At 42.3% G+C, this 21,340-nt stretch overlaps 1 protein-coding gene across 3 annotated transcripts in view; it reads left to right on the top strand.

The window, feature by feature from the left end:
• Positions 1-2,469: 2,469 nt before the first annotated feature.
• The window catches only part of NFKB2 (nuclear factor kappa B subunit 2), a 56,784-nt gene continuing 37,913 nt past the window's right edge, over positions 2,470-21,340 (top strand). For 2 of the 3 annotated variants that reach the window (XM_075610702.1, XM_075610704.1), the window contains exons 1-8: positions 2,470-2,604; positions 9,827-9,927; positions 12,459-12,549; positions 12,940-12,980; positions 13,825-13,923; positions 14,704-14,855; positions 17,270-17,382; positions 20,325-20,483. In XM_075610702.1, coding sequence (XP_075466817.1) covers positions 9,892-9,927; positions 12,459-12,549; positions 12,940-12,980; positions 13,825-13,923; positions 14,704-14,855; positions 17,270-17,382; positions 20,325-20,483 — 691 coding nt within the window. In that variant the 5' untranslated portion in view covers positions 2,470-2,604; positions 9,827-9,891. Of the gene's footprint in view, positions 2,605-9,500; positions 9,655-9,826; positions 9,928-12,458; positions 12,550-12,939; positions 12,981-13,824; positions 13,924-14,703; positions 14,856-17,269; positions 17,383-20,324; positions 20,484-21,340 lie in introns of those variants that run through there. The other variant, XM_075610703.1, reaches the window with a different exon arrangement.

The following is a 21,340-nucleotide window of genomic DNA, read 5'->3' on the forward strand; positions in this document are numbered from 1 at the left end:
AAACATCAAATGACGCCGCGGGGGTCATGTGACGTTACCCCGCGGCGTCATGGCGACGCATCGCCAAAGCAGACGGAATCACAGCAAGGGAAGTTGCAGAGGCCTCGTGCGGTCCCACCCGGCATTTAATTGCAACCGCTGCACTCCCCCAGAAAAATCGTGCGCCCCCCAGTTTGCGCACTCCTGCTCTATATGCGCACACATGCAACTTGAAACAGAAAATAGAAACATTGTATTTGAATTAAATTAACAAGAAATGTGTAACCTGATAATTGAGTGTCATTTGTTTATGTAAAAGAATGATATAGCATGAAAAGGGTGTTATACATGTAAAATAGATTACTAGATTTCCTTTAAGACAACTAGATTATTTTAGACCACGGCATAACCCCAGTGTGAGGCCTCTGTTGTCTCCTTTGGCGTCTTTCTGGTAATAACTCTACACTACTTCTACTCTGTGATAATGATCCAGGCCGATCTTAAACTATTATACCAATGTGGCTAACAGATTGGGACAACAAAACCAGAACTGGATCATTATCACACGGATAAACTGGAGTTAGGTGGCAGGCATGCTGTATTGTGCAATAATGAAATATCTGTATCGATCTCAATGTCAATGTTTAGCGCATACACAGAACCCTGCTCCTATGCGCATTTTAAACGCTGCAAAGGTAGAGTCGAAGAATCAATCGGGTTTCGGAAAGGCGAGTTGAAAGAGCCAAGTCTTGAGACATTTTCTGAAAGTGGGATGGTCTCTGATAAAGATGGATGAAAGTCCGCACACAGAATTAGACACATCTGGACATATGCATTTTTGCAGCTATAGGTATTGTCTCTAAATGTGTATATTTATGGCAAAAATATATTTCTCCAATTGTCTTCTCTGCTACGGGTACGTAACCTTTTTGTTGTCCTTGGCATACCCAGTACGGCACGGGCATCGGTACGGTGTGCCATCCTTGGTATATTATGCATTTGGGTGTTTTGACGGGTTTTTTTTTAGAGCAGTATGGTGAACAGGACCGGATCAGAACCGGAGCCCCTTTCACTTCCCTAGGGGACGGTCAACACCATGTGATTGCTACTGAAGGGTTCACATGGTCGTGGTGCCAGAAGTCCAGTGGCACTCTGTTCTGACGGACTTCTGGCATAGTAGAGGTCAAGAAAAAGAGTGCTAATTTGGGGGGGATTGCTGCTGTGTCCAATTGGCTATACACAGATCCATGGTATTACTGTTACACTGTTACTATTTATTCTCTATTGAAAATCATATCATTAGGCATTGGAGGTGTACAGCGTAGTAAGCAAGAATCACTGGACTATAGAGACACACAGAGCACTTAGTGCGTTATTTCTGCAAGGCTTCCGCATAGAAAAGTATGCAGTGTTACCGCGCGCAGCATGCAGATAATGTTCCAATGTTTTAATTGGTCCTTATAAGATATGGAGACAAACTAGGGAGAACCCCCCCCCCCCCCCCCCCCGCTACAGCTTGGTATATTGTATAGTGATGGGAATGTGAGGGTGCTTATGGGGCAAGAAGGCTATAACAACTGTAAAGGAGAAAGAACCCCAATATTGTAGCACTCTCTCACTAATTCTATAAGATATGTAATAATTTGTATAAACATGAACTCATTTTTTTCATTAGGATGAGTATGAGACCAACCGTAACTTGGTTTGACTGAATATCTTGTTTATCTTTATTCATTGAATTGTATTCACTTGTTTTACTAAAACCTACACATATTTAATTGGTTATGGCCATATATGGTTTTATTTATTTTATTATTGTTTTAGCTTTAAAACAGAGTTGACTTTTAATTTGTATTTATTCTATTGTCATTTTTAACATTTTAATAACAGGTCAGTTTTAATATATTATCTCCTTGGGACCTGAGGAATCACTTTTTTGCTATGTGCCTTAGACATATTAGATTGTATGCTTTTTAGGGCAGGGACTATTGCCTTAAATATGATTGTAGAGTAGTCATGCAATGCAACAGTATATTTGTTATTATTTAAAGGCAAACATGTATGTACTTATTTATTTGAATATTTAAAAAAAATTATATCAAATTATAAGAAAAACTTTAGCTAATGAATGAACTGGTCTGAGAGAGAAAATACAGGATGTGCACAAAAAAATGTTTTGGTCAAATTAAGTTGAGTAGGAAGCTGCATTTATTAAGGAGTCTCCATAGGAAATGTTCACTGGCATATGCAGAGAGAACTGAAGTGTGCCCATGTTCATGTGCCCAATGTTGGAGTGCTTGTAAAGCTTGCACACTGTGTGTATTCAGACACAGCTGGCACGCCATGCCACACCCATGCCAGCTGCAGCCTGCACGGCTTCCCAGCTATTGGTTACCATCGCTGGAGGAGGCGGGACAAGTCAACCAGTCAGCCAACCAGCTTGTGGTCTAAGTTGGAAGGGGCGGGGTATTCGCAGACGTCAATGGAATTCCCCTATTTGGGACCATTAGGGACTTTCCCACTGGACAGCGAGCAGCAGGTAACTGGCTGGGACCTTCCCTCCGCTGTTAGTCCAGGACTGGGACACTCGCTGCCTGTCAGTGCTGGGCCTCTGTGGGACCACAGGTGAGTCAACTTTCGGCACAGCTCTTGCATGCTCAGTTGCAGACAGTACATATGGGGAGGGATGAGTCCCACGGGGCCTGAGGTCTCCTGCTGCTCCCTGAGATCCCAAATGCACAGTGTTATTATCATATCAGTGTTGCAATCCTGATAGTTGTGCAGTAGCAATGGATACATGTTGGCAATTGGTATGAGGCAAGGAGAAGATACAAACTTGTAACCCCTTCGCTGCCAGCTGAGCTAGGCAGCGAAGGGGTTAACAGCTCAGGTATATATTATTATTATATGGGGGGTGGGGGGGAGGTGTGTGCTGGAGAGTGGTCCTGACCAGAGATGGGCGGATTTGGATCCGCCGCTGATTCGTCGGTTCCTTTTGGTCTGCGGATCAATCTCAAAAGGGGTGATTAGTTTTCGGGTTTTGTTTTTTTACCGCGGACAATTAAACCCTCTGATTCGGCAATCTGCTGGTGGATTTTAAGAATCTGATGCGCTGGTTACAGTCTTAAAATCCACCCGTGGATTGTATCCAATGGTTTTTTTTTATCCGCACGGGTTGAAACTGGAACAGTCCTATCACGGATTTTACAGCGCAGAATGTATTTTGAATGGAAGGCTCGGGAAATTCCGCATCACGGATTTTGACAGTTCCGCTCTCATCTCTAGTCCTGACTTTTACCTGGGTGAGAGTATAGAAATCTGAGAAGTGCAGTAGGTTGGACCTGGTGGAAGAGGATGGGCGTACACAGTAATGTCAGTTCTTTGGGAGTGGGTAAACCCTCTTGGAGGCCAGAGGGACCCACAACGCTTGGCTCTAATTCAGTATTTGTAATACTATCAAGGCTATAAAAAAAAAGTGACTGGATCCGTATATTGATGTAGTTTGTGGCTTCATCAAATGTTGGGTTGTTGATAAATATTTCTCACCATTGAAGAAAAGTATTGTCCAGCGAGGCTTCATCCACCATGTACCTGCATAGTTTTGTACGCTAAGAAAGATTGAAATAATGGAGAGCAGAGATTCTGAATTTGATACACCTCCAATATTATTTGTGTCTTTTAACTCAGGGGGGGTGCAGGCGCTTGTAGAGGCCCCGCGCTCTTCCCCAAGGCATTTAGATTAGATGCCAGGGGAGGCGTAGTGCCTCTGTAACTCCCTTAGGCTGCGGTCCCAGTACAGCCTGTGCGCACGGCGCGGCGTGCACTGTGCGTGTAAGCACTGTGCGTGTAAGCACCGTCCCTCAATGGGGCTGGGCCCAGTACGCACCGTCACGCAGAAGGTGCAGCCGCGCCGTGCGGCAGGGTTTTTCCCAACTCAATAAAATTGAGTTTACTCCTAGCGACGGAGCCGTGGCCACGCCCCCACCGGCGGTTCACCCAATGAGGGCGAACCAGCCGCGTGATGTAATAGCCACGCCCCCGCAAATCCCCGACCAAGCCCCCTCCCGTCGCAAGATTCTCCTCTCCTCACAGACCGCAGATCGCGGTTAGCGCTGTGACACGCGCGCCCGGCGGGGCGTTACTGGGACCGCAGCCTTACCTGCTCTCAGCTGGCTCTTCGGCGATGCGTCACCATGACAACGTGGCGTCAAATGGCAACGCAACATCACATGACACCATGACGTCGCCAAAACCCAAGAGCGGGTAGGGGGGTGGGGGGGAGGGCACGAGCAGGGGAATCGCAGATAGGGGGGCGCAAACTGAAAAGTTTGCACACCCCTGCTCTAACTCCTCCTTTTGCATCCTCCTAAATTGAAGGTGAAAGCATACTTGGTACAATAGGCCCCTTGTTACAATGGTGTCACAGGACTACAATTCTTCTCTGAGCATTAATTTATGAGCAAATTGCCTTTGTCCATACCATAGAGCACTTCAGGGGGGTTTTCTCCTGAAAGGCAAACTAATACTGTGATTTTTTTAAATATTTAGGGTTGCTAGGAGGCTTCTCCAAAAATACTGGACACAATGGTGAAAGGTGTGATGTGACCTCCTGATTGACTGCATTACCCAACCGCAGCCAATCAGTATGTAGGAGCCCAGCCCCCTAGCAACAGCCCTGTTCTCTCCCTCCTCTGGAAAATCTCGCAGCCCCCCAAGCCGGTCAGGTCACTATGGTCAGAGAGGTAATACCAGTATACACATACATGTCCAGTATTACCTCTCATTTTTTACTGGACAGTGTCCAAATACAGGACAGTCCAGATGAATACTGAACACCTGGCAACCCTAGAAATACTGGAAACTTGATGCGCATTTGTTTGAAGATTGCTTAATTCTGCCCCGGCTGAAATGCGCCATTTATTCATTGCGCAACTGTCTGTGTTTTCCTATGTCACATAAATGCTATATCTGTGGGACAATATACATTTTTGAAAGTTTGCATGAGAATCTGTGACATGGGGTCCTAGGCCTTAAACTCTGTTACTGTCCGTGCAAAACCACCTGAAAACAGCATGCACTTTGGTGCAAAACTATCCGGCGGTTTCACCGTACAGTATTTGTTCAGAATTATCTATGCATCAAAATGTCACAGATTAACATATCATTTGGATATGTTTTTTTTTTTTTTTTGCTTGATTTTGATGTTTAGAAATGACAAAAGAATTGCAAGAAAAAGCATTTATTTGAAAGGTTGCATAAGTCCCACATTTCAACATACACCGAAATTGCAATATATTGCACTGTAACATATGACACTTGTGCGTCGTAAACAGCTTCCGTGATCATGGTAATTTGTGAGACCATCATGTCTGGTACTGAGCTCGGTTCATCAATATATTTATATATGTGTATAACATCCCACAAAAGCTGTGGACGTGAATCTAAAAAAAAAAAAACAGCTTTATCGTGTCATAGAAAAGCTGCTTCAGGAATGTCCCCTGACCCAGGAATATTTTTTTTTCTGTTTTCTCTATATAAAGAGGCCCAGGGACTCTACAACAGTTGTTTCAGTATAGATTTAGCGACACTAAATGCATATTTGCCCTTTTGAATAAACGCTGGATTTTTTTTTCTTCCCGCCCACCTGTAATTTTCAGCACCGTTTTATCACAACCCATAAAAAGAAATCCCCACTGTGGCTCAGACATAAGTAGGAAATGCTTTGCATATGGGCAGAATAATGCAATAATGTACTATGTACACCGCACATCTCTGGGTATGTTGGAACTTCCTGGATGCCTCTTTTATGTATCAGTAGTGCAGTGAGTCAGATAACAATATGAAAGGCAGCAGCATCAATAGATAAAGTTTTGCATATAATGATGGCTGCTATATTTTATTTATTTATCAAATGTTTTACCAGGAAGTAATACACTGAGAAATTACCTCTCGTTTTCAAGTATGTCCTGGGCACAGAGTTATAATGACAAATACATGGTTAGAAATACATAGTTACAACAAGTGAAAAGGGTTATACAGTACATTATATACAAGACATTGCATACACCGTTAGATAATACATATTATAGGCGTATATAACAGTTACAGGCCAGATTAAAATGTGAGACGGCTTTAGTTTTGAAAGAGCGCAGATTGGTGGCGGCTGTGAGAGTCTCCGGTAGACTGTTTCAGTTTTGGGGTGCACGGTAAGAGGAGAAGTGGCCGGATACTTTGCTGAACCATTGGGCCCATGAACAGTCTTTTGGAGTCAGATCTTAGATGATAAGAGCTGCATGTGGTTGATTATAATGGCAACGTGGGATTCTAATGGATTCTAAGATATAGTCCATATTATATAAGTTCTTCAGTCTCTATTTTTCCAAAAAGATTTTTTTCTTGATATGTTTTGTATGCTCTATCATTTACACATACTCCAGAGATATCTGCTTAGAGTTTTTAGATTTTGGGTCGATGAAAACACAATGTGCTTTTTTTTTCTTCTTTGAAGGCAATTTTGGAGGACGCGTTATGCAAAAAGCGTCATTTTTCATTTGTATTCTTTTTGTGTTTATTGACCTGCTTACAATCTGTGATCTTTGTGCCTGAGGCACAAGGAGATAAAGTGACGGGAATTGAACCAGGTTCCCCTGATTTGAAACCCAGTGACAATGTTTACAGAGTCAGTGTCTTTACTCACTGAGCCACTCGTTCTCACCAATCTGTGCCAAAATCTACCTAGTTCATATGATTTCTAGTCATTTGCTCGGTGTCTTACATTTTACGTCAGTGTGAAAAATGGCAAGGCGCTGGTTTGAGACGTAGACCTGAATGTAGACTATTTGGGTTCTAAGGACATTATTTTTTTGCAAAATAAAAGCATGGTGCTGACAAGTTTTGGTGGCGAGATTTCCCATTTAACAAAATGTATCAGAGTTGTATTACAATGAAGCTTTCACCCATCCAATTACTGTAACTTTTAATATCAGTTTCATAGTAAAAGATAAGTTCAAGTTGCAAATTTGGGAATGAAAGCTAACCACGAAAAGTCCAATGGCAAAAATCCCGTAATGTACCGTACAGCACACTGGCTCACATTTACTACGCTGCCCTGTGCTATAAGTCACCTTCCAGCAACCCCTATGGCCCATTCAAGTTGTTAAACTTTAGGACAGGGGGAGCCAACGCCAGTCCTCAAGAGCTACCAACAGGACAGGTTTTCAGGCTATCCCTGCTTCAGCGAAGACTGAGTCACTGATTCAGCCACCGGTGCTGAAATGGGGATACCCTGAAAACCTGACCTGCTGGTAGCTCTTGAGGACTGGCGTTGGCCGCCCCTGCTGTTTGGCGTCTTCCTAGGTCGGAAAATGTCTTCTGAAATAGTAGAGCTGGCAGTGAGCTGCGCTGAGGTATGAGCCGCCCGAGGCTCCAGGCAATATACTTGATATAAAAACACTGCTTACTTTTGAAACCAATTTCCAAAGAATAAATATTGCTGTATCAACATGTTCCTCAACTTCTTATCTGAGAAGAAGGCTGGGAAGTTAAACAATGGGACCGATTCTTACAGTGCTTTTCAAAAGGGACTTTTCAGTAACCATCAGACAGTTGGGTTATTAATGGTAATATTTCTAACTTAGAGGAGCAGTTCCGCCTAGGCCAATGTTGGGCAACTCCAGTCCCCAAGGGCCACCAACAGATCAGGCGTTCAGGATATCCCTGCTTCAGCACAGGTGGCTCAGTCGAAGACTGTATAATGTTAGAAGACTGAGCAACCTGTGCTGAAGCAGGGATATCCTGAATGCCTTACCTGATGGTTACCCACCCCTGTTCTAGAATACCTTTCTTTCTTTTTAACATGTATAGGAAGCGGGGATCTCCGGGGACCCACTGCTTTCTGAGATACTTACCGGGGCAAGTGCCACTGGTACAGTCCCCTCCAGGGAAAACAAAATCGAGACAAATCTCCCACGTCACGAGGGTTCATATAAAATCTCTACCCATTGGCACGTGACACGCGGGGGATTTAAACCTCCATTTTGTTTTCCCTTGAATTGAGCTGTACCGTTGACACAATAAGTATCTTGGGAAGTAGGGGGTCCCTGTAGACCCCCTGCATCTCACCTATGTAAAAAGAGTATGAGGCAGCTCCATTGATAGGTTCCACGTCTCCACCACTTTCTCCATATTGCATAAATCCCGCTGACCTTGCATTTGGTGGAAAAGTACCAGTTTGTGTTATTCACTCCCAGCTGTGAGTTCCATTTCCTATCCACGTTAGAATTCCAAGCAGATATTGTATCTCTGGCGGGTTAAGCCATAATAAAGAGAGGTTACAATCATTATACTCTAAGAGGACATTATATAGCCCTAGGAAGTAAATGATTTTAAAGCCTCCGTTTAATATTCTTTAGTTTGTATGGTTGCACCTGGTAACTGTTCTGGTGTTAGGTTTCCTCAGAATATTGCAGGAGTTCTTTCTTAAAAAGTAGTAGTACTCCCCGAAACCCCTTCCCCCACCCCGCCCCATTTCCCCCCCAGCCCCCTGTTTGTCTGCTTCCCCTTCCCCCTGGTTCCCACTCCCCCCCACCCCTTCTCGCTCCCCCCCCCTCTTTTCAGCGCCTACTCTATTGGCCAACACCTTGTCGAACCCAGATAAGCAATGTTGCCATGTGCCTATGACATCACTGTACTCATGTCTGTATTTGTTGTTGCCAATAAAAGAAAAAGATTGTTACAAAAAAAAAGTAGTAGTGCTGTGCATGATTGCAAGAAATGTTAAACCTGCTAAACAATAATGCATAGAGCCTTCAACCTCATTTTAGAAAGGTTTATAGAATATTTGTGCTCCAAAAATAGAAATATATACAGTATATATATTTTTAAATGTTAATACTATTGTGAATAAAAATAAGCTGTACGCCGTACTCTCTAGTGTTAGAGATGTCACGCCATGGAGCAACATCTGTAAGATGTGGATAAAAATGATGCATTTTAATGGAAAAGTGCTGATTTTTATTTGAGATTCCATTGAAGTCCTGATGCTACAAATTAGTCGACCAAATCAAAATTAGTGAGAGCAGGCAGGCCTGTAGTATGATCACATCTTGACCTCTGCACATAATAATAATAATATAAATATAAATATATATGCTGTGGTATATAGATACATATGCATACACACACAAACGCACACAATATAAAAAAAAATATATATATATATACACACACACACACACACACACACACACACACACACACACTCATATATACACATACACACACACACATACTCATATATACACATACACACACCTATATACACACACACACACAACCCTCACGTCTCCCTGATTTTGTCCCTGGCTGTTCTGCGCTGCATTCCCTGCACTGCTTACTGTAGCAGATACATTAAACTGGAGGTTTTGCTTCCTGCCTTAAAGTAGGCGGGCCTTTCTTGGCCATGTGACTTTGAAGTCACTTCTCGCAGGGCTGGTATTTTAGGGACTTTCCAATACTGCTCCAACTTTCCTGGGGCTCTTCACATCCCCCCCACCCCCATCCCCACCCTCCTGTGTCACCCTACGCACCCTGTACCTTTCCCTCCCTGCCTGCTGCATTCCCCTCGCCTTCTCTTCGGATATCAGCCTGGCCAGTTTCCTGTTGGGGGATGTAGTAGTGAGTCTAGCTTTATTCTCTCCGCCAGTCTGCCTGCATGGGCAAGAGGCTCATTATCATTAAGCAGTGGTACTGGGATACTCTGCACTGATGTACCTGAGTGTAAAGCTCACGCTGACTGGGGTATTTGCATACGAGTAGCCTTTTAAATCTACAACTTGCCGTTTCCCAGGGACTGGATCTTTTCCTTGAGACTCTAACCCAGCAGAGGGAGGAGGATTAGAACACTTATTCCTGATGTCTGCCTTGAAAACAGAAAGGATGTACAATCCAGTAAGTATCTGAACACTTTTTAGAATGTAACGCCTTGAACTAACCCGTCAGCTGTCTGAAATGTGACCTATTTAATGCCTTTACTCTTTTGCCTGCATTACACCTACTGCAGCACTTTATATGGCAAATCGTGCAGTTTTACATACACCATGCGGGACATGCACGTTTTTGTAAATGCTAAATACTATACCATCATCACAGGACTGCATAGGTTAACCCCTTATGCCAGCGGGGGCTTGCATGCATTGCACAGCAATGTGTTGCGGGCCTCTCTAGTGAAAGCATTAAAGGATCAATCCCAGCAATATCCTACATGTGTGTTTTTTTGGTTTTTAAATAGATCAGTTCTGTAGTATTCGATGCTACTTTTTAAAAAAAAAAATTATTATTCAACTCAATCCCATTTTTAATGAGTTTTAATATACTGATAATCCTTTGATTTCTATAGAAGGGTTTAAAAATTTTCCCAGCAGTGCAAGATCTTTGTAACACATACCTGTTTGTGATAATAAATTGCCAATATTCCCAGCAGTTTCAGCTGCAAACTGTAACAATGGATAATGCTACCTTAGTAATATAAGAATACATTGTAGCTGCTGAGTTACACTGGCTGAAGGATTGATTTGGAACTGAAAGGCAGCCATTTAGTGAAGATATTAATGACAAGAAAAACCCAGCGCAAAACGCTCATAGTAAAGTAGGTATAGGTACATTTTATATTATTAAAGAGTAAGTGTTCTGCGTACATAAAATCAGATGGTCATAAACATATCATGTATAAACACACGGGTTTCCGAACACCGGCCAAGCGAGCGGATCAGGAGCAGTGTCGTCGACTGGACACCTTCGGATCAACTTCGGATAGCGTCTTTTCTCCTTGCGGGAGGTGGCCCCTCATGCAATGGCCCTATCAATCCTTCCCGGAGCAGACGCCTCATCAACAGACCCCTCTCGGGACAGGTGTTAGATGTGTATCGCACCAAGCAGAAAAAGCCCCGAATCAGAGAGAAACCCCTCTCTCCTTCACCGTCCATCCCGCAGCGTATCTTAGTCCGCGTCGGTACTTCAAAAACCGTGGGTTAACGGCAGCACATAAAAGCAGTACAGCCGTGGACACGGATCACTAAGGTCCGTGGTATAGGTATTGAAGCCACAAGCAAACACAGTCGGTGTAGTGCAATGGTCGGTGACGTCTTCACTGCTTGTCAGTACCCGTAATACTGTGAATTAAGACTGTACGTAATGTGTTCAGTCAGCCGTGATTCATAAGATGTTCATATCTTGCTCTCGGAGAAACCCTCTTCACTACATCCTGTTTTTACACTGTGTTGGCTTTCATTCTGCCTCAGATGAGTAGGGGCCTTGAAACGAAGACATTTGGAGGTGCGCTGAAAGGCCACACATTCATATTGTGTGGTGTGCTCGAATGTCACGGTGTGAAAGTTGAGCATGTAAATAAACATCCTGTAAAGAATTTGTGGAGGAAACATTATTAAGTCTGTGTAGTTCAGGGTGGGACAGTGGGCCAGCGGCCCAGTAATAGGTGAATCTGGCTAACTGGATTCTCCGGCCCTTAGTTAGAGATGCTGGGACGTTGCTTTGCGTGTTCCTGGCCAGTTTAGTCCTATTCATTTGAGTGGAGCTGATCTGTTTTCCAGGATTACTAAGCAGAATGTTTAATTATATACATTTAACACATCGCAAGATGGGAACACTTGCCGGCCCATAGGAAACCCTAGATTGCATACTCTGTGACATTTTGTTAGTTACTGAACCATTCTGCGGCCAGTGTCCTGCAATGCATTACAGACCTGGGCAGTGAAGTGGTTAAACTGCAAACTATGTTTTGACCCATCCTTCCAACACGAGCGACTTATGGCTGTAAGGATTAGAACAACACACTACCCCAAAATAAAGTAACACTCACAATTCGTAGGAGAGTATCCAATTCACTTTAGACGGTACACATAGATGGTGAAAAAACATTACCTTTATTTGTAAAGGAACAGGTCACACTACGATGCGACATTTCAGGCCCATACACAGACTTTCATCAGGTAAGTGAACACTTAATGTGCACTTATGTGAACACAAATGTGCACTTACCTGATGAAAGTACGTGTATGGGCCTGAAATGTCGCATTATAATGTGACCTGTTGCTTTACAAATAGACGCAACGTTTTTTTCACGATCCACGGGTACCATCTCAAGTGAATTGGATACTGTCCTACGAATTGTGAGTGTTACTTTATTTGGGGTAGTGTGCTGTCTTCTCTTTTCCTTGTGGCTGTTATATACAAAGTGTGACCACACTTTTAGAGATAAACACCTCCCCTTGTTCCTCTGAAGAAAAATAGACTGGCTCCATACCGGGGTGTTTAGGACGTGTTCCCTAATGTTTTGAGAGACTTAGAACCCCTACTCTCATTCTTGGTGAATATCGCCTTACCGGAAGTGACAGGCTATTGCATTCTGATCACATGCTTTGCTCGTGCTGATGAGACCTGCCTCTTGTTGTTTCTCCCAATAGTATGTGATTAAGGTGGATGATGATGATGATGAGGATGATGTCAATTATCCTTCACCTATGATGGACATCAAAGATCCTGGGCTGGAGTCACGTAAGTAAATAATGATAGTAGATGATTGTGTGGGGGGGGGGGGGGAAAGACGTGTCGATCAAGTTCAAGCATCTGACTTCAGCATGGTAACTATTGTGACATATTTATGCAGCTGTGCTATACCATAGAACACCTTCCAGCACCCAAAGACACCTAATGACTTATCTAATTGAAGGTGTCTTCTAGTGCTGGAAATCATTTGATGGCAGAGTACTGCTTAGTGAATATGCCCTTACTTATCTTTGCTGTACATGTTTTTTTTCTGATGTTTCACAAGATGTTGCATGCCCAAGTTCTTTCACTTTATTACCAATCTGCCACCTGCTATTTTTTTTTTTAAAGGAGCAAATGGAGTGGGTGCTTATGTGATTTTTTTTCTTCTCTTTCTAGTGAATGGCCCAGTCCTTTCAATCATTGAGCAGCCTAAGCAGGTAGGTGCACGAATCACAAACCGGAAATCCTATTCTGCATCTTGCTTGTCTTCCACCTGTCATGGGAAGTAAGCAGATTGTACATAAAGTTCCAGGAATGGGAAGGTCGATATCCAGTTAAATGTATTGGGCACCCCAGATGGCCTTAGATGTGGTTCTTGCATATCAGTTATTATCTGTAATCAGGGCACATGTTAGCCACTACTGGTCTAATGGTTTGAAACTCAAACCTCTCTTGATTGCTTGAAAAGGAAAGTATTTAGCTAATTGCTTTTTGTCGTGAGTTGGGAACCAGTTTGATAATTACAAGTCATCTTTGACCTTTTACTTTTGATAAATATGATGTCAACTAAATCCATCGTTCCTACACAGTGATACTTCATAAGACACCTTGCTGCACGGTTTAGTCAATCTGGCCTCTTACAGAACGTTTCATTGAATGGAGCCATAAGCTTACCTTCCAGCACGGAGGGTGTTTTATGGGTCATCACGTCTTGGTAAATAAGGCTCGTTATCTTTTAGCGGGAACCTTCTGCTGGCTGAGCCAAGAAGATGGGGGCAGGCTCTCTTTATTATAGAAGCAGAGAATTGCTGAGGTCCATCATGGTCGAGCTCCGTACTCTTTGTTCTGGTAGCCTAGTCATTCTTACCACTCCACAGCTACCACCACCGTACAAACCATTAACTAGAGACCAGCGATGTCATTACATTTAGTTTAGGTTGTGTTTCCATTTCCAGTCCTCATTCTTTTTTGGGCGATAATTGGAAATAACAGGTGAAAGTCCTATATATTTCTGGTCCTGTGGAAACCCGTGTAACGTGACTTTGTGTTTGCGTCTCGTAGCGCGGATTCCGCTTTCGCTATATATGCGAAGGACCATCTCATGGAGGGCTGCCCGGAGCGTCCAGCGAGAAGGGAAAGAAAACCTATCCTACTGTTAAAGTGAGTAGGGTCTCAACTGGTGTTACACATAGTTAAATCCATATGAAAGACACGACTCCAAACGTGTTTGCCAGAGAAAATGGGTTAAACATACAATACTTGTTCCTATTTTCAGACACGGCAAAACAATTGTCAGGGGGGACAAATGGGAAACTGAGCACTTAGGTGTAAGACCTTTTCAGAATTAAAGCTCAATGACATCCCTATGCCACTTTGAATAAAGCTATAAACTTCTAAGCATTTAATGGCCACTTTACTCAGTAATTTGGCATAAGGATACAGTACCAAGTAGCAAAAGGGGTAGGTGATATTCGCCTGTTGCCTGTCTAGGAAGAAATTAAGCAGATCTCAATACATCTGTTACAGAAATCCTAGCTATGCAGTAAAAAAAGATTATTCTGTGTAAGTAGCTTTGATACCGTTTTATTTCGTATTTTAGATATCAAATGTGTTCATATTTTGTAAATAAAAACAACCAATATGGGAAAATAAAATGTATCGTAAGCTTCAAATATTTATCAAAATAATTTTCAAATAGAAGTGGGGAATAAAACAAGGAGGGGCGATTGTGTGTTTCAATGATTTTACGATTAATAAACATTCCAACAATCATATAGGGGTATCAAAAAAATCTATTGCAAAAAGATTACAATCTACCAACCTTAAATGAAAGAAATAAATTCACATTTTTGAATGAACATTTTCCCCATTTCCCTTCATGCAAGCCTCAGTCTGATGCTGCAGAGTATTTGTTTGACGAGTTTCTGCTTCTCTTTCCAGATCTTTAATTATATTGGCATGGCAAAGATTGAAGTGGATCTGGTAACACACACAGACCCTCCAAGGTATCATGCGCACAGCCTGGTGGGCAAGAATGCCACTGAGGTTGGAAGTTATGTAACGACGGTGGGACCCCAGGACATGACAGCACAGTATGTACAGTATGACAAAAATTGCTCTGCCATTACTTTCTTCTTGGGCGTTCCCCACGATGTGTCACTAATGGTTGTTCTTCAGTGAAACATAGCACTGCATTTGTAAATCTGTTATTGGTTTTGTGATTGCCATCTATAAAATCTCTCTCTCCCTCTCTCTTACTAGCTACAGTATGTGTTTTATTTATGTTTTTTAGCTATATCTTGCATAGAACCTTAAAGGCTCCATACAGGGTATTTGGTCCATGAGGGTGTACAGGTCAATTTGATATGTTCTGCAGCAGATCGCACTCTGATACTTGACTGCCCCAAGTTACATACATAGTTACATAGAAGATGAGGTTGAAAAAAGACATAGGTCCATCAAATTCAACCTATGCTAAATTTAGACAACAGATACTTTATCCTATATCTATACTTGCTTATTGATCCAGAGGAAGGCAAACAAAAAACCCCATTAAGGGGAAAAATTAATTCCTTCCTGACTCCAAGAATTGGCAATCGGATTAATCCCTGGATCAACATCCTTCCCACGTATACTTATTTGGTATATCCCTATATACCTTTCCCATCTAAGAAGATGTCCAACCTTTTTTTGAACAAATCTATTGTATCTGCCATCACAGTCTCCATGGGTAATGAATTCCACATTTTAACTGCCCTTACTGTAAAGAACCCTTTCCTTTGTTGCTGGGGAATATTTCCTTTCCTCCAACCTTAAGGGATGGCCCCGAGTCCTTAGTACTGCCCGTGGGATGAATAGTTCTTTTGAAAGCTCCTTCTATTGTCCCCGAATATATTTGTATATAGTTATCATATCCCCTCTTAGACGCCTCTTTTCTAATGTAAATAAATCTAATTTAGCTAGCCTCTCCTCATAAGTTAGATTGTCCATCCCCTTTATTAATTTGGTGGCTCTTCTCTGCACTCTCTCTAGTTCCATAATGTCTTTTCTTAGGATTGGTGTCCAAAATTGTACTCCATATTCAAGGTGTGGTCTTACTAATGCTTTGTGAAGGGGCATAATTATGTTTACTTCCCTTCCATCCATTGCCCGTTTGATGCAAGATAAGATCTTGTTTGCCTTTGCAGCTACTGCATGACATTGGGCACTATTGCTAAGCCTGCAGTCTACAAGCACTCCTAAATTATTCTCCATCAAGGATTCCCCCAATATATCTCCAATTTAATTTGTAAGTCGCCTTTTTATTCTTGCATCCCAAATGAATAACCTTACATTTATCTGTAATAAACCTCATTTGCCATTTACCTGCCCACGTTTCCAGTCTCCAAGTCCTTCTGAAGAGAAATTACATCCTGCTCTGATTCTATTACCTTACACAATTTAGTATCATCAGCAAAGATGGAGACTTTGCTCTCGATCCCAACCTCAAGGTCATTAATAAACAAGTTAAAAAGCAGAGGTCCCAGTACCGATCCCTGAGGTACTCCACTCACGACTTTAGCCCAACCTGAAAAAGTTCCATTTATGACAACCCTCTGTTGTCTGTCCTTTAACCAGTTTTCAATCCAGGTGCATATATTATTACTGAGTCCAATTTTCTTTATTTTGTACACCAACCTCTTGTGTGAAACCGTATCAAAAGCCTTTGCAAAATCTAAGTAGACCACATCAACTGCATTACCCTGTTACCGTTGGATTAAACCGTCTGAGTAAGCTTGGAGATCAGTGTGCTTCTCCTCTGTGTAGTGCTGACTTCTAGCAGCTGTGATAGTCTTTGAGAAGTGTTTGGTTGCCAACTGAGGTGCCTTTAATATACTGTACCAACTTCAGAGTTTAATGTGAGATCTAAAAAGCCACTTGACTAAAGGACACGAGAAAAAGGTATTTGTAGTTGCATGCAAGTTTTCAAAATGTCACAACTACCTGTACATCTATGGAGGCCTATCATGTTCCACTGAAAAGTATCACAAACTAGCAACAAACATACATTTCTCCCCAAGAATCACTCAAAATATAAATCTACTCCTGTATAATGTGAAAATGTAGCTCTCCTAAACCACCTTCAATTTCTATTTGAAACAGAGCAGGCTCATATGTAGCAACATGTATAAATACTTCTCTTTTTTTTTTTGGTCCAATAAATATTATCACAAGATGTACAAATTCAGTCATTGTGTAAATAGGGGATATTTGTGTCCCAAACTCCTCATCTGAAGTTGGTTCATTTAAAAAATAGTGCAACAACCCAAAGCATAATGAAATAAATGGCCTGTGATAAATATTTACCATTATTTCCATATGTTGTGGTGATTTAAGTATTTACTATACAGATTAGTGATGCTGATTTTTTAGTTGGTCTTTGTTATACTTTATGAAGGAAACCTCTTTCATTCTTCGTAGAGCCTCCTTTTCTCTCCTTTAAGTCCTCCTCACCTGTTTTCTTCAGGTTTAACAACCTGGGCATTGTCCATGTCACCAAGAAGAGCCAGCTCGAGATCTTGAAAGAAAAGATGAGGCAGCAGATACTAAGAACCCGTAGGGTGAACCAAGGCATTGCCGGTAGGTTTATAACCCGGAAGAGCTGCTGTGTGGCTTGCAGCTCTGACACAGTTTACCCAATTCTGTCCAATATATGTAATAAAATCCAGAGCGCACAAATTGGCAAAAATAAAGTGTATAGTTACATTTATTTATTTATAAAATATTTTACCAGGAAGTATTACATTGAGAGTTACCTCTCGTTTTCAAGTATGTCCTGGGCACAGAGTAAAACAAATAATACATGGTTACAAATACAGTTACATAAATGAACAGGGTATACATTATATACAAGACATTGCGTGCACAGTTAAAGAAAATATATATTATGAGCGTATGAAACAGTTACAGACCAGATTAAAATGTGAGACAGCCTTAGATTTGAAAGAACGTAAACTGGTGGTGGATGTGAGAGTCTCTGGTAGGTTGTTCCAGTTTTGGGGTGCGCGGAAGGAGAAGGAGGAACGTCCGGATACTTTGTTGAGCCTTGGGACCATGAATAGTCTTTTGGAGTCTGATCTCAGGTGATAAGTGCTGCAAGTGATAGGGGTGAGGAGCTTGTTCAGGTAGCTGGGTAGCTTGCCCATGAAGAATTTGAAGGCAAGACAGGAAAGGTGAACTTTGCGCCTAGACTCTAGTGTTGACCAATCTAGTTCTTTGAGCATTTCGCAGTGATGTGTGTTGTAGTTGCATTGGAGAACAAAACGACAAATTGAATTGTAGAGGGTGTCAAGTTTGCTAAGGTGGGTTTGAGGAGCCGAGCCATATATTATGTCTCCATAGTCAATAATTGGCATTAGCATCTGCTGTGCGATACGCTTTCTGACCAGGAGACTTAGGGAGGATTTGTTCCTGTAAAGTACCCCTAGTTTGGCATAGGTCTTGGTTGTCAGGGTATCAATGTGCATCCCGAATGTTAAGTGGGAGTCAAACCATAAGCCCAGGTATTTAAAACTAGTGACAGGGGTTAGGGTGGTGTTAGCGTTGGTTCTAATCTGGAGCTCAGTCACTGGAAGCTTTACAAATTTAGTCTTGGTCCCAAATACCATTGTTACAGTCTTGTCAGTGTTTAAAAACAGTTTGTTTTGAGAAATCCAGTTTTCGAGTCTCAAAAAGTCAGACTGAAGTATGTGTTGAAGGTCAGAGAGGTTATGGCTGTGTGCATATAGGATTGTGTCATCTGCATACATGTGTATTGAGGCTTCCTTACAAGCTGTGGGAAGATCAGAGCCTTGCGGGACACCACAGGTGATATCCAGGGGGTTGGAATTAGAGCCTGAGATGGACACAGGTTGGGATCTTCCTGATAGGTAGGACTGAAACCAGTTTAAAGCATGTTTCCCTATTCCAGAGCTCTGGAGTTTGTTAAGCAGGATAGCATGATCAACTGTGTCAAAAGCCTTTGCAAAATCTAGGAATACTGCACCAGTGAGTTGTCCCCGTTACATTCCACACTAGATTTCATTGCAAACTTTTAGCAGGGTAGTTACGGTGGAATGTTTGGGACGAAACCCAGATTGGAATTGGCTAGGGAAATTTGTCTTGGTATAGAAATCGCTTAATTGGGAGTGGACACATTTTTTCCATGACTTTGGATAGAATTGGGATAAGTGAGATTGGCCTGTAGTTTGAGACAGTGTTTTTGTCCCCACTTTTGAAGATTCGGACAACTCTGGCAGTTTTCCAGGTCTTAGGGATATGGCCTGCAGACAGGATAGAGTTGACTATGGACGCAATTTGTTTGGCAATGGCTGGGGCACCAAGTCGTAGGAACCTAGATTGTAGTACGTCGGGTCCACATTGGCTGCTTAGTTTTAGTTTGAGGAGCGCTTGTATAATCTCTTCAGGTACTGGGCCAAATTGAAAATTGTGGGCAGTGTTGGGAGGGGGTGGGGCTATGTGTGTACTCTCAGGATGAGATTCAGATTTGTAGTTTGGGCTGTGTGCATATAGGATTGTGTCATCTGCATACATGTGTATTGAGGCTTCCTTACCAAATGGACCTTCATCAGGCATAACATACATTTTTCAATTTGGATGATGTATTATACACTTTATTTTTGCTACTGTGTGTGCTTTGGATCTCAAATGACTGTTGCTATGGGAGGCTCCAAGAAGCACCAACCACACAGGTGTTGGATCATGGAAATATCTTGAATGTAGAGCAACACACATACAGGTTGGTGTCTGACACATGGATTCTGCCGTCTGAGAAGGTTCTTTTGCTCATTCAGAGAGTTGGTTGTAATATCCCATATTCACTCATGGTAACGGGGCTCAGGCAGTTGCTTGGAATCCACTTCAGCTAATCGCATTCTGATTTTCCACAACGCTTGCATAGACAGAAAAGAAACACTTCCTTACACGCAGGTTGCGATATGATTACATCTTACTAGTTTAAAAATTTGTGTGACAGCAAGTTATCTGGGACCATGTTTTTCTAAAGGCCATTCTTCAAGTATGTGAATCACTGTAGCAAACATTCCGAAATTTGTCTTGAGTAAGAAATAAGGGATTCATTTATTTTCGATCTTTACATTTTAAGTGGATAAGTATTTTTTATCATGGCAACACAAAGGCCCAGATTCACTAAATTGTTCTACGCTTTAGCACATCTTCACTCCCATCTGGGCCAAACTCTGCAAACTGCAGACGCCAGGAATGTCTTCTTTTGGCCGTACTACTAATAGAAGTCGTCCTTTGCACATTTATATGTCAATTCAGCTGATGGAAGATTGGATTCCTGCATCCTATACTGTGCATCATACATATTTAGTGTCCGTTATGTACTTGCCCTCAGATTTCTGTGTTTGAGATGAGCAGAAAAGCAGTGCGTAGCTGCTGGCATGTATTGTTTGGCAGTGCACTGCTGGTCCTTTTAGTACAGAAGAGTTGAAGTTACCAGACATTCTATTCCTCTTACTGGTTTTGCTCTAGATTACAATGTACTTTTCCTTCAACAGAACTGGAAGAGAAAAAGATCGAACAGGAGGTGAAAGAGCTGAAGAAGGCTATGGATCTGAGCATTGTTCGCCTCCGATTTACTGCCTACCTGCCCGACAGCACCGGAGCCTACACCCTGCCTTTAAAACCAGTCATTTCAGAACCCATCCATGACAGCAGTAAGTGAAGGCTACATGTTAATGTATCAACCTTATTGTGTACCCACTTTCCCATACTGGTCATCATGATACAATGTGCCCCACAATACTTTTCATGTAGTTTGTATTGGTTAGACCAGGGGTGGCCAACTCCAGTCAGCAACAGGTCAGGTTTTCAGGATATCGCTGCTTCAGCACAGGTGGCTCAGTCCCTCTCTGGTCCCTATTCAATATCAAATCGTCTTTGTACATCTTTGCATACATAACCTATAGTACCAGATATGTGCTGCTTGGAATGTACCTCGGACATGGCTGCATGAATGCGCTTGCAGTGCAAATGTAATGTGCTTTGGAATAGAAAGGAGATATGTAACAAAGGTGTGTATTTGTTCTATATTCATGGTTTGGGAAGTCTGCAGAACACAAAGCACAACTGTCTTAAACCAGTCTAATTCTGAGAAGGTCACCCCCATTCACCCTCTTGCAATGTACATGACCTGAAACTGAAGCACCATTGGGCACATGGTTCGAAACCCCCATCTCATTCTTCCGAAGCTTTGAGCAGCAGGATTGAGAGGCAGTAACACAGCACAGCTCTGATGCACTTGGAGGGGGGGAAGAGAGTGGAATTTTTAATACACATCACGGGCACAAAGATAATCAGAAAATGAGTCATCGAGAGATTTATTTTACGGAGTGCTTTCCAGACATGCTGAAAGAGAAAGTCAGACCAAACTTCACGCCTGCACCAATATTTCAGGGACGGCATTAGGAAAATTATTTGTTTTTTTACTCCGTTCTCGGTTTCCTTTTGACAGGAAAAATTACCCCGCTTAGCTTTGGTGAAACATCTGCCTTCGAATGTGCAAACTGAATAT

Source organism: Ascaphus truei, chromosome 8 (assembly GCF_040206685.1).
Source record: "Ascaphus truei isolate aAscTru1 chromosome 8, aAscTru1.hap1, whole genome shotgun sequence".
Lineage (NCBI taxonomy): Eukaryota > Metazoa > Chordata > Amphibia > Anura > Ascaphidae > Ascaphus > Ascaphus truei.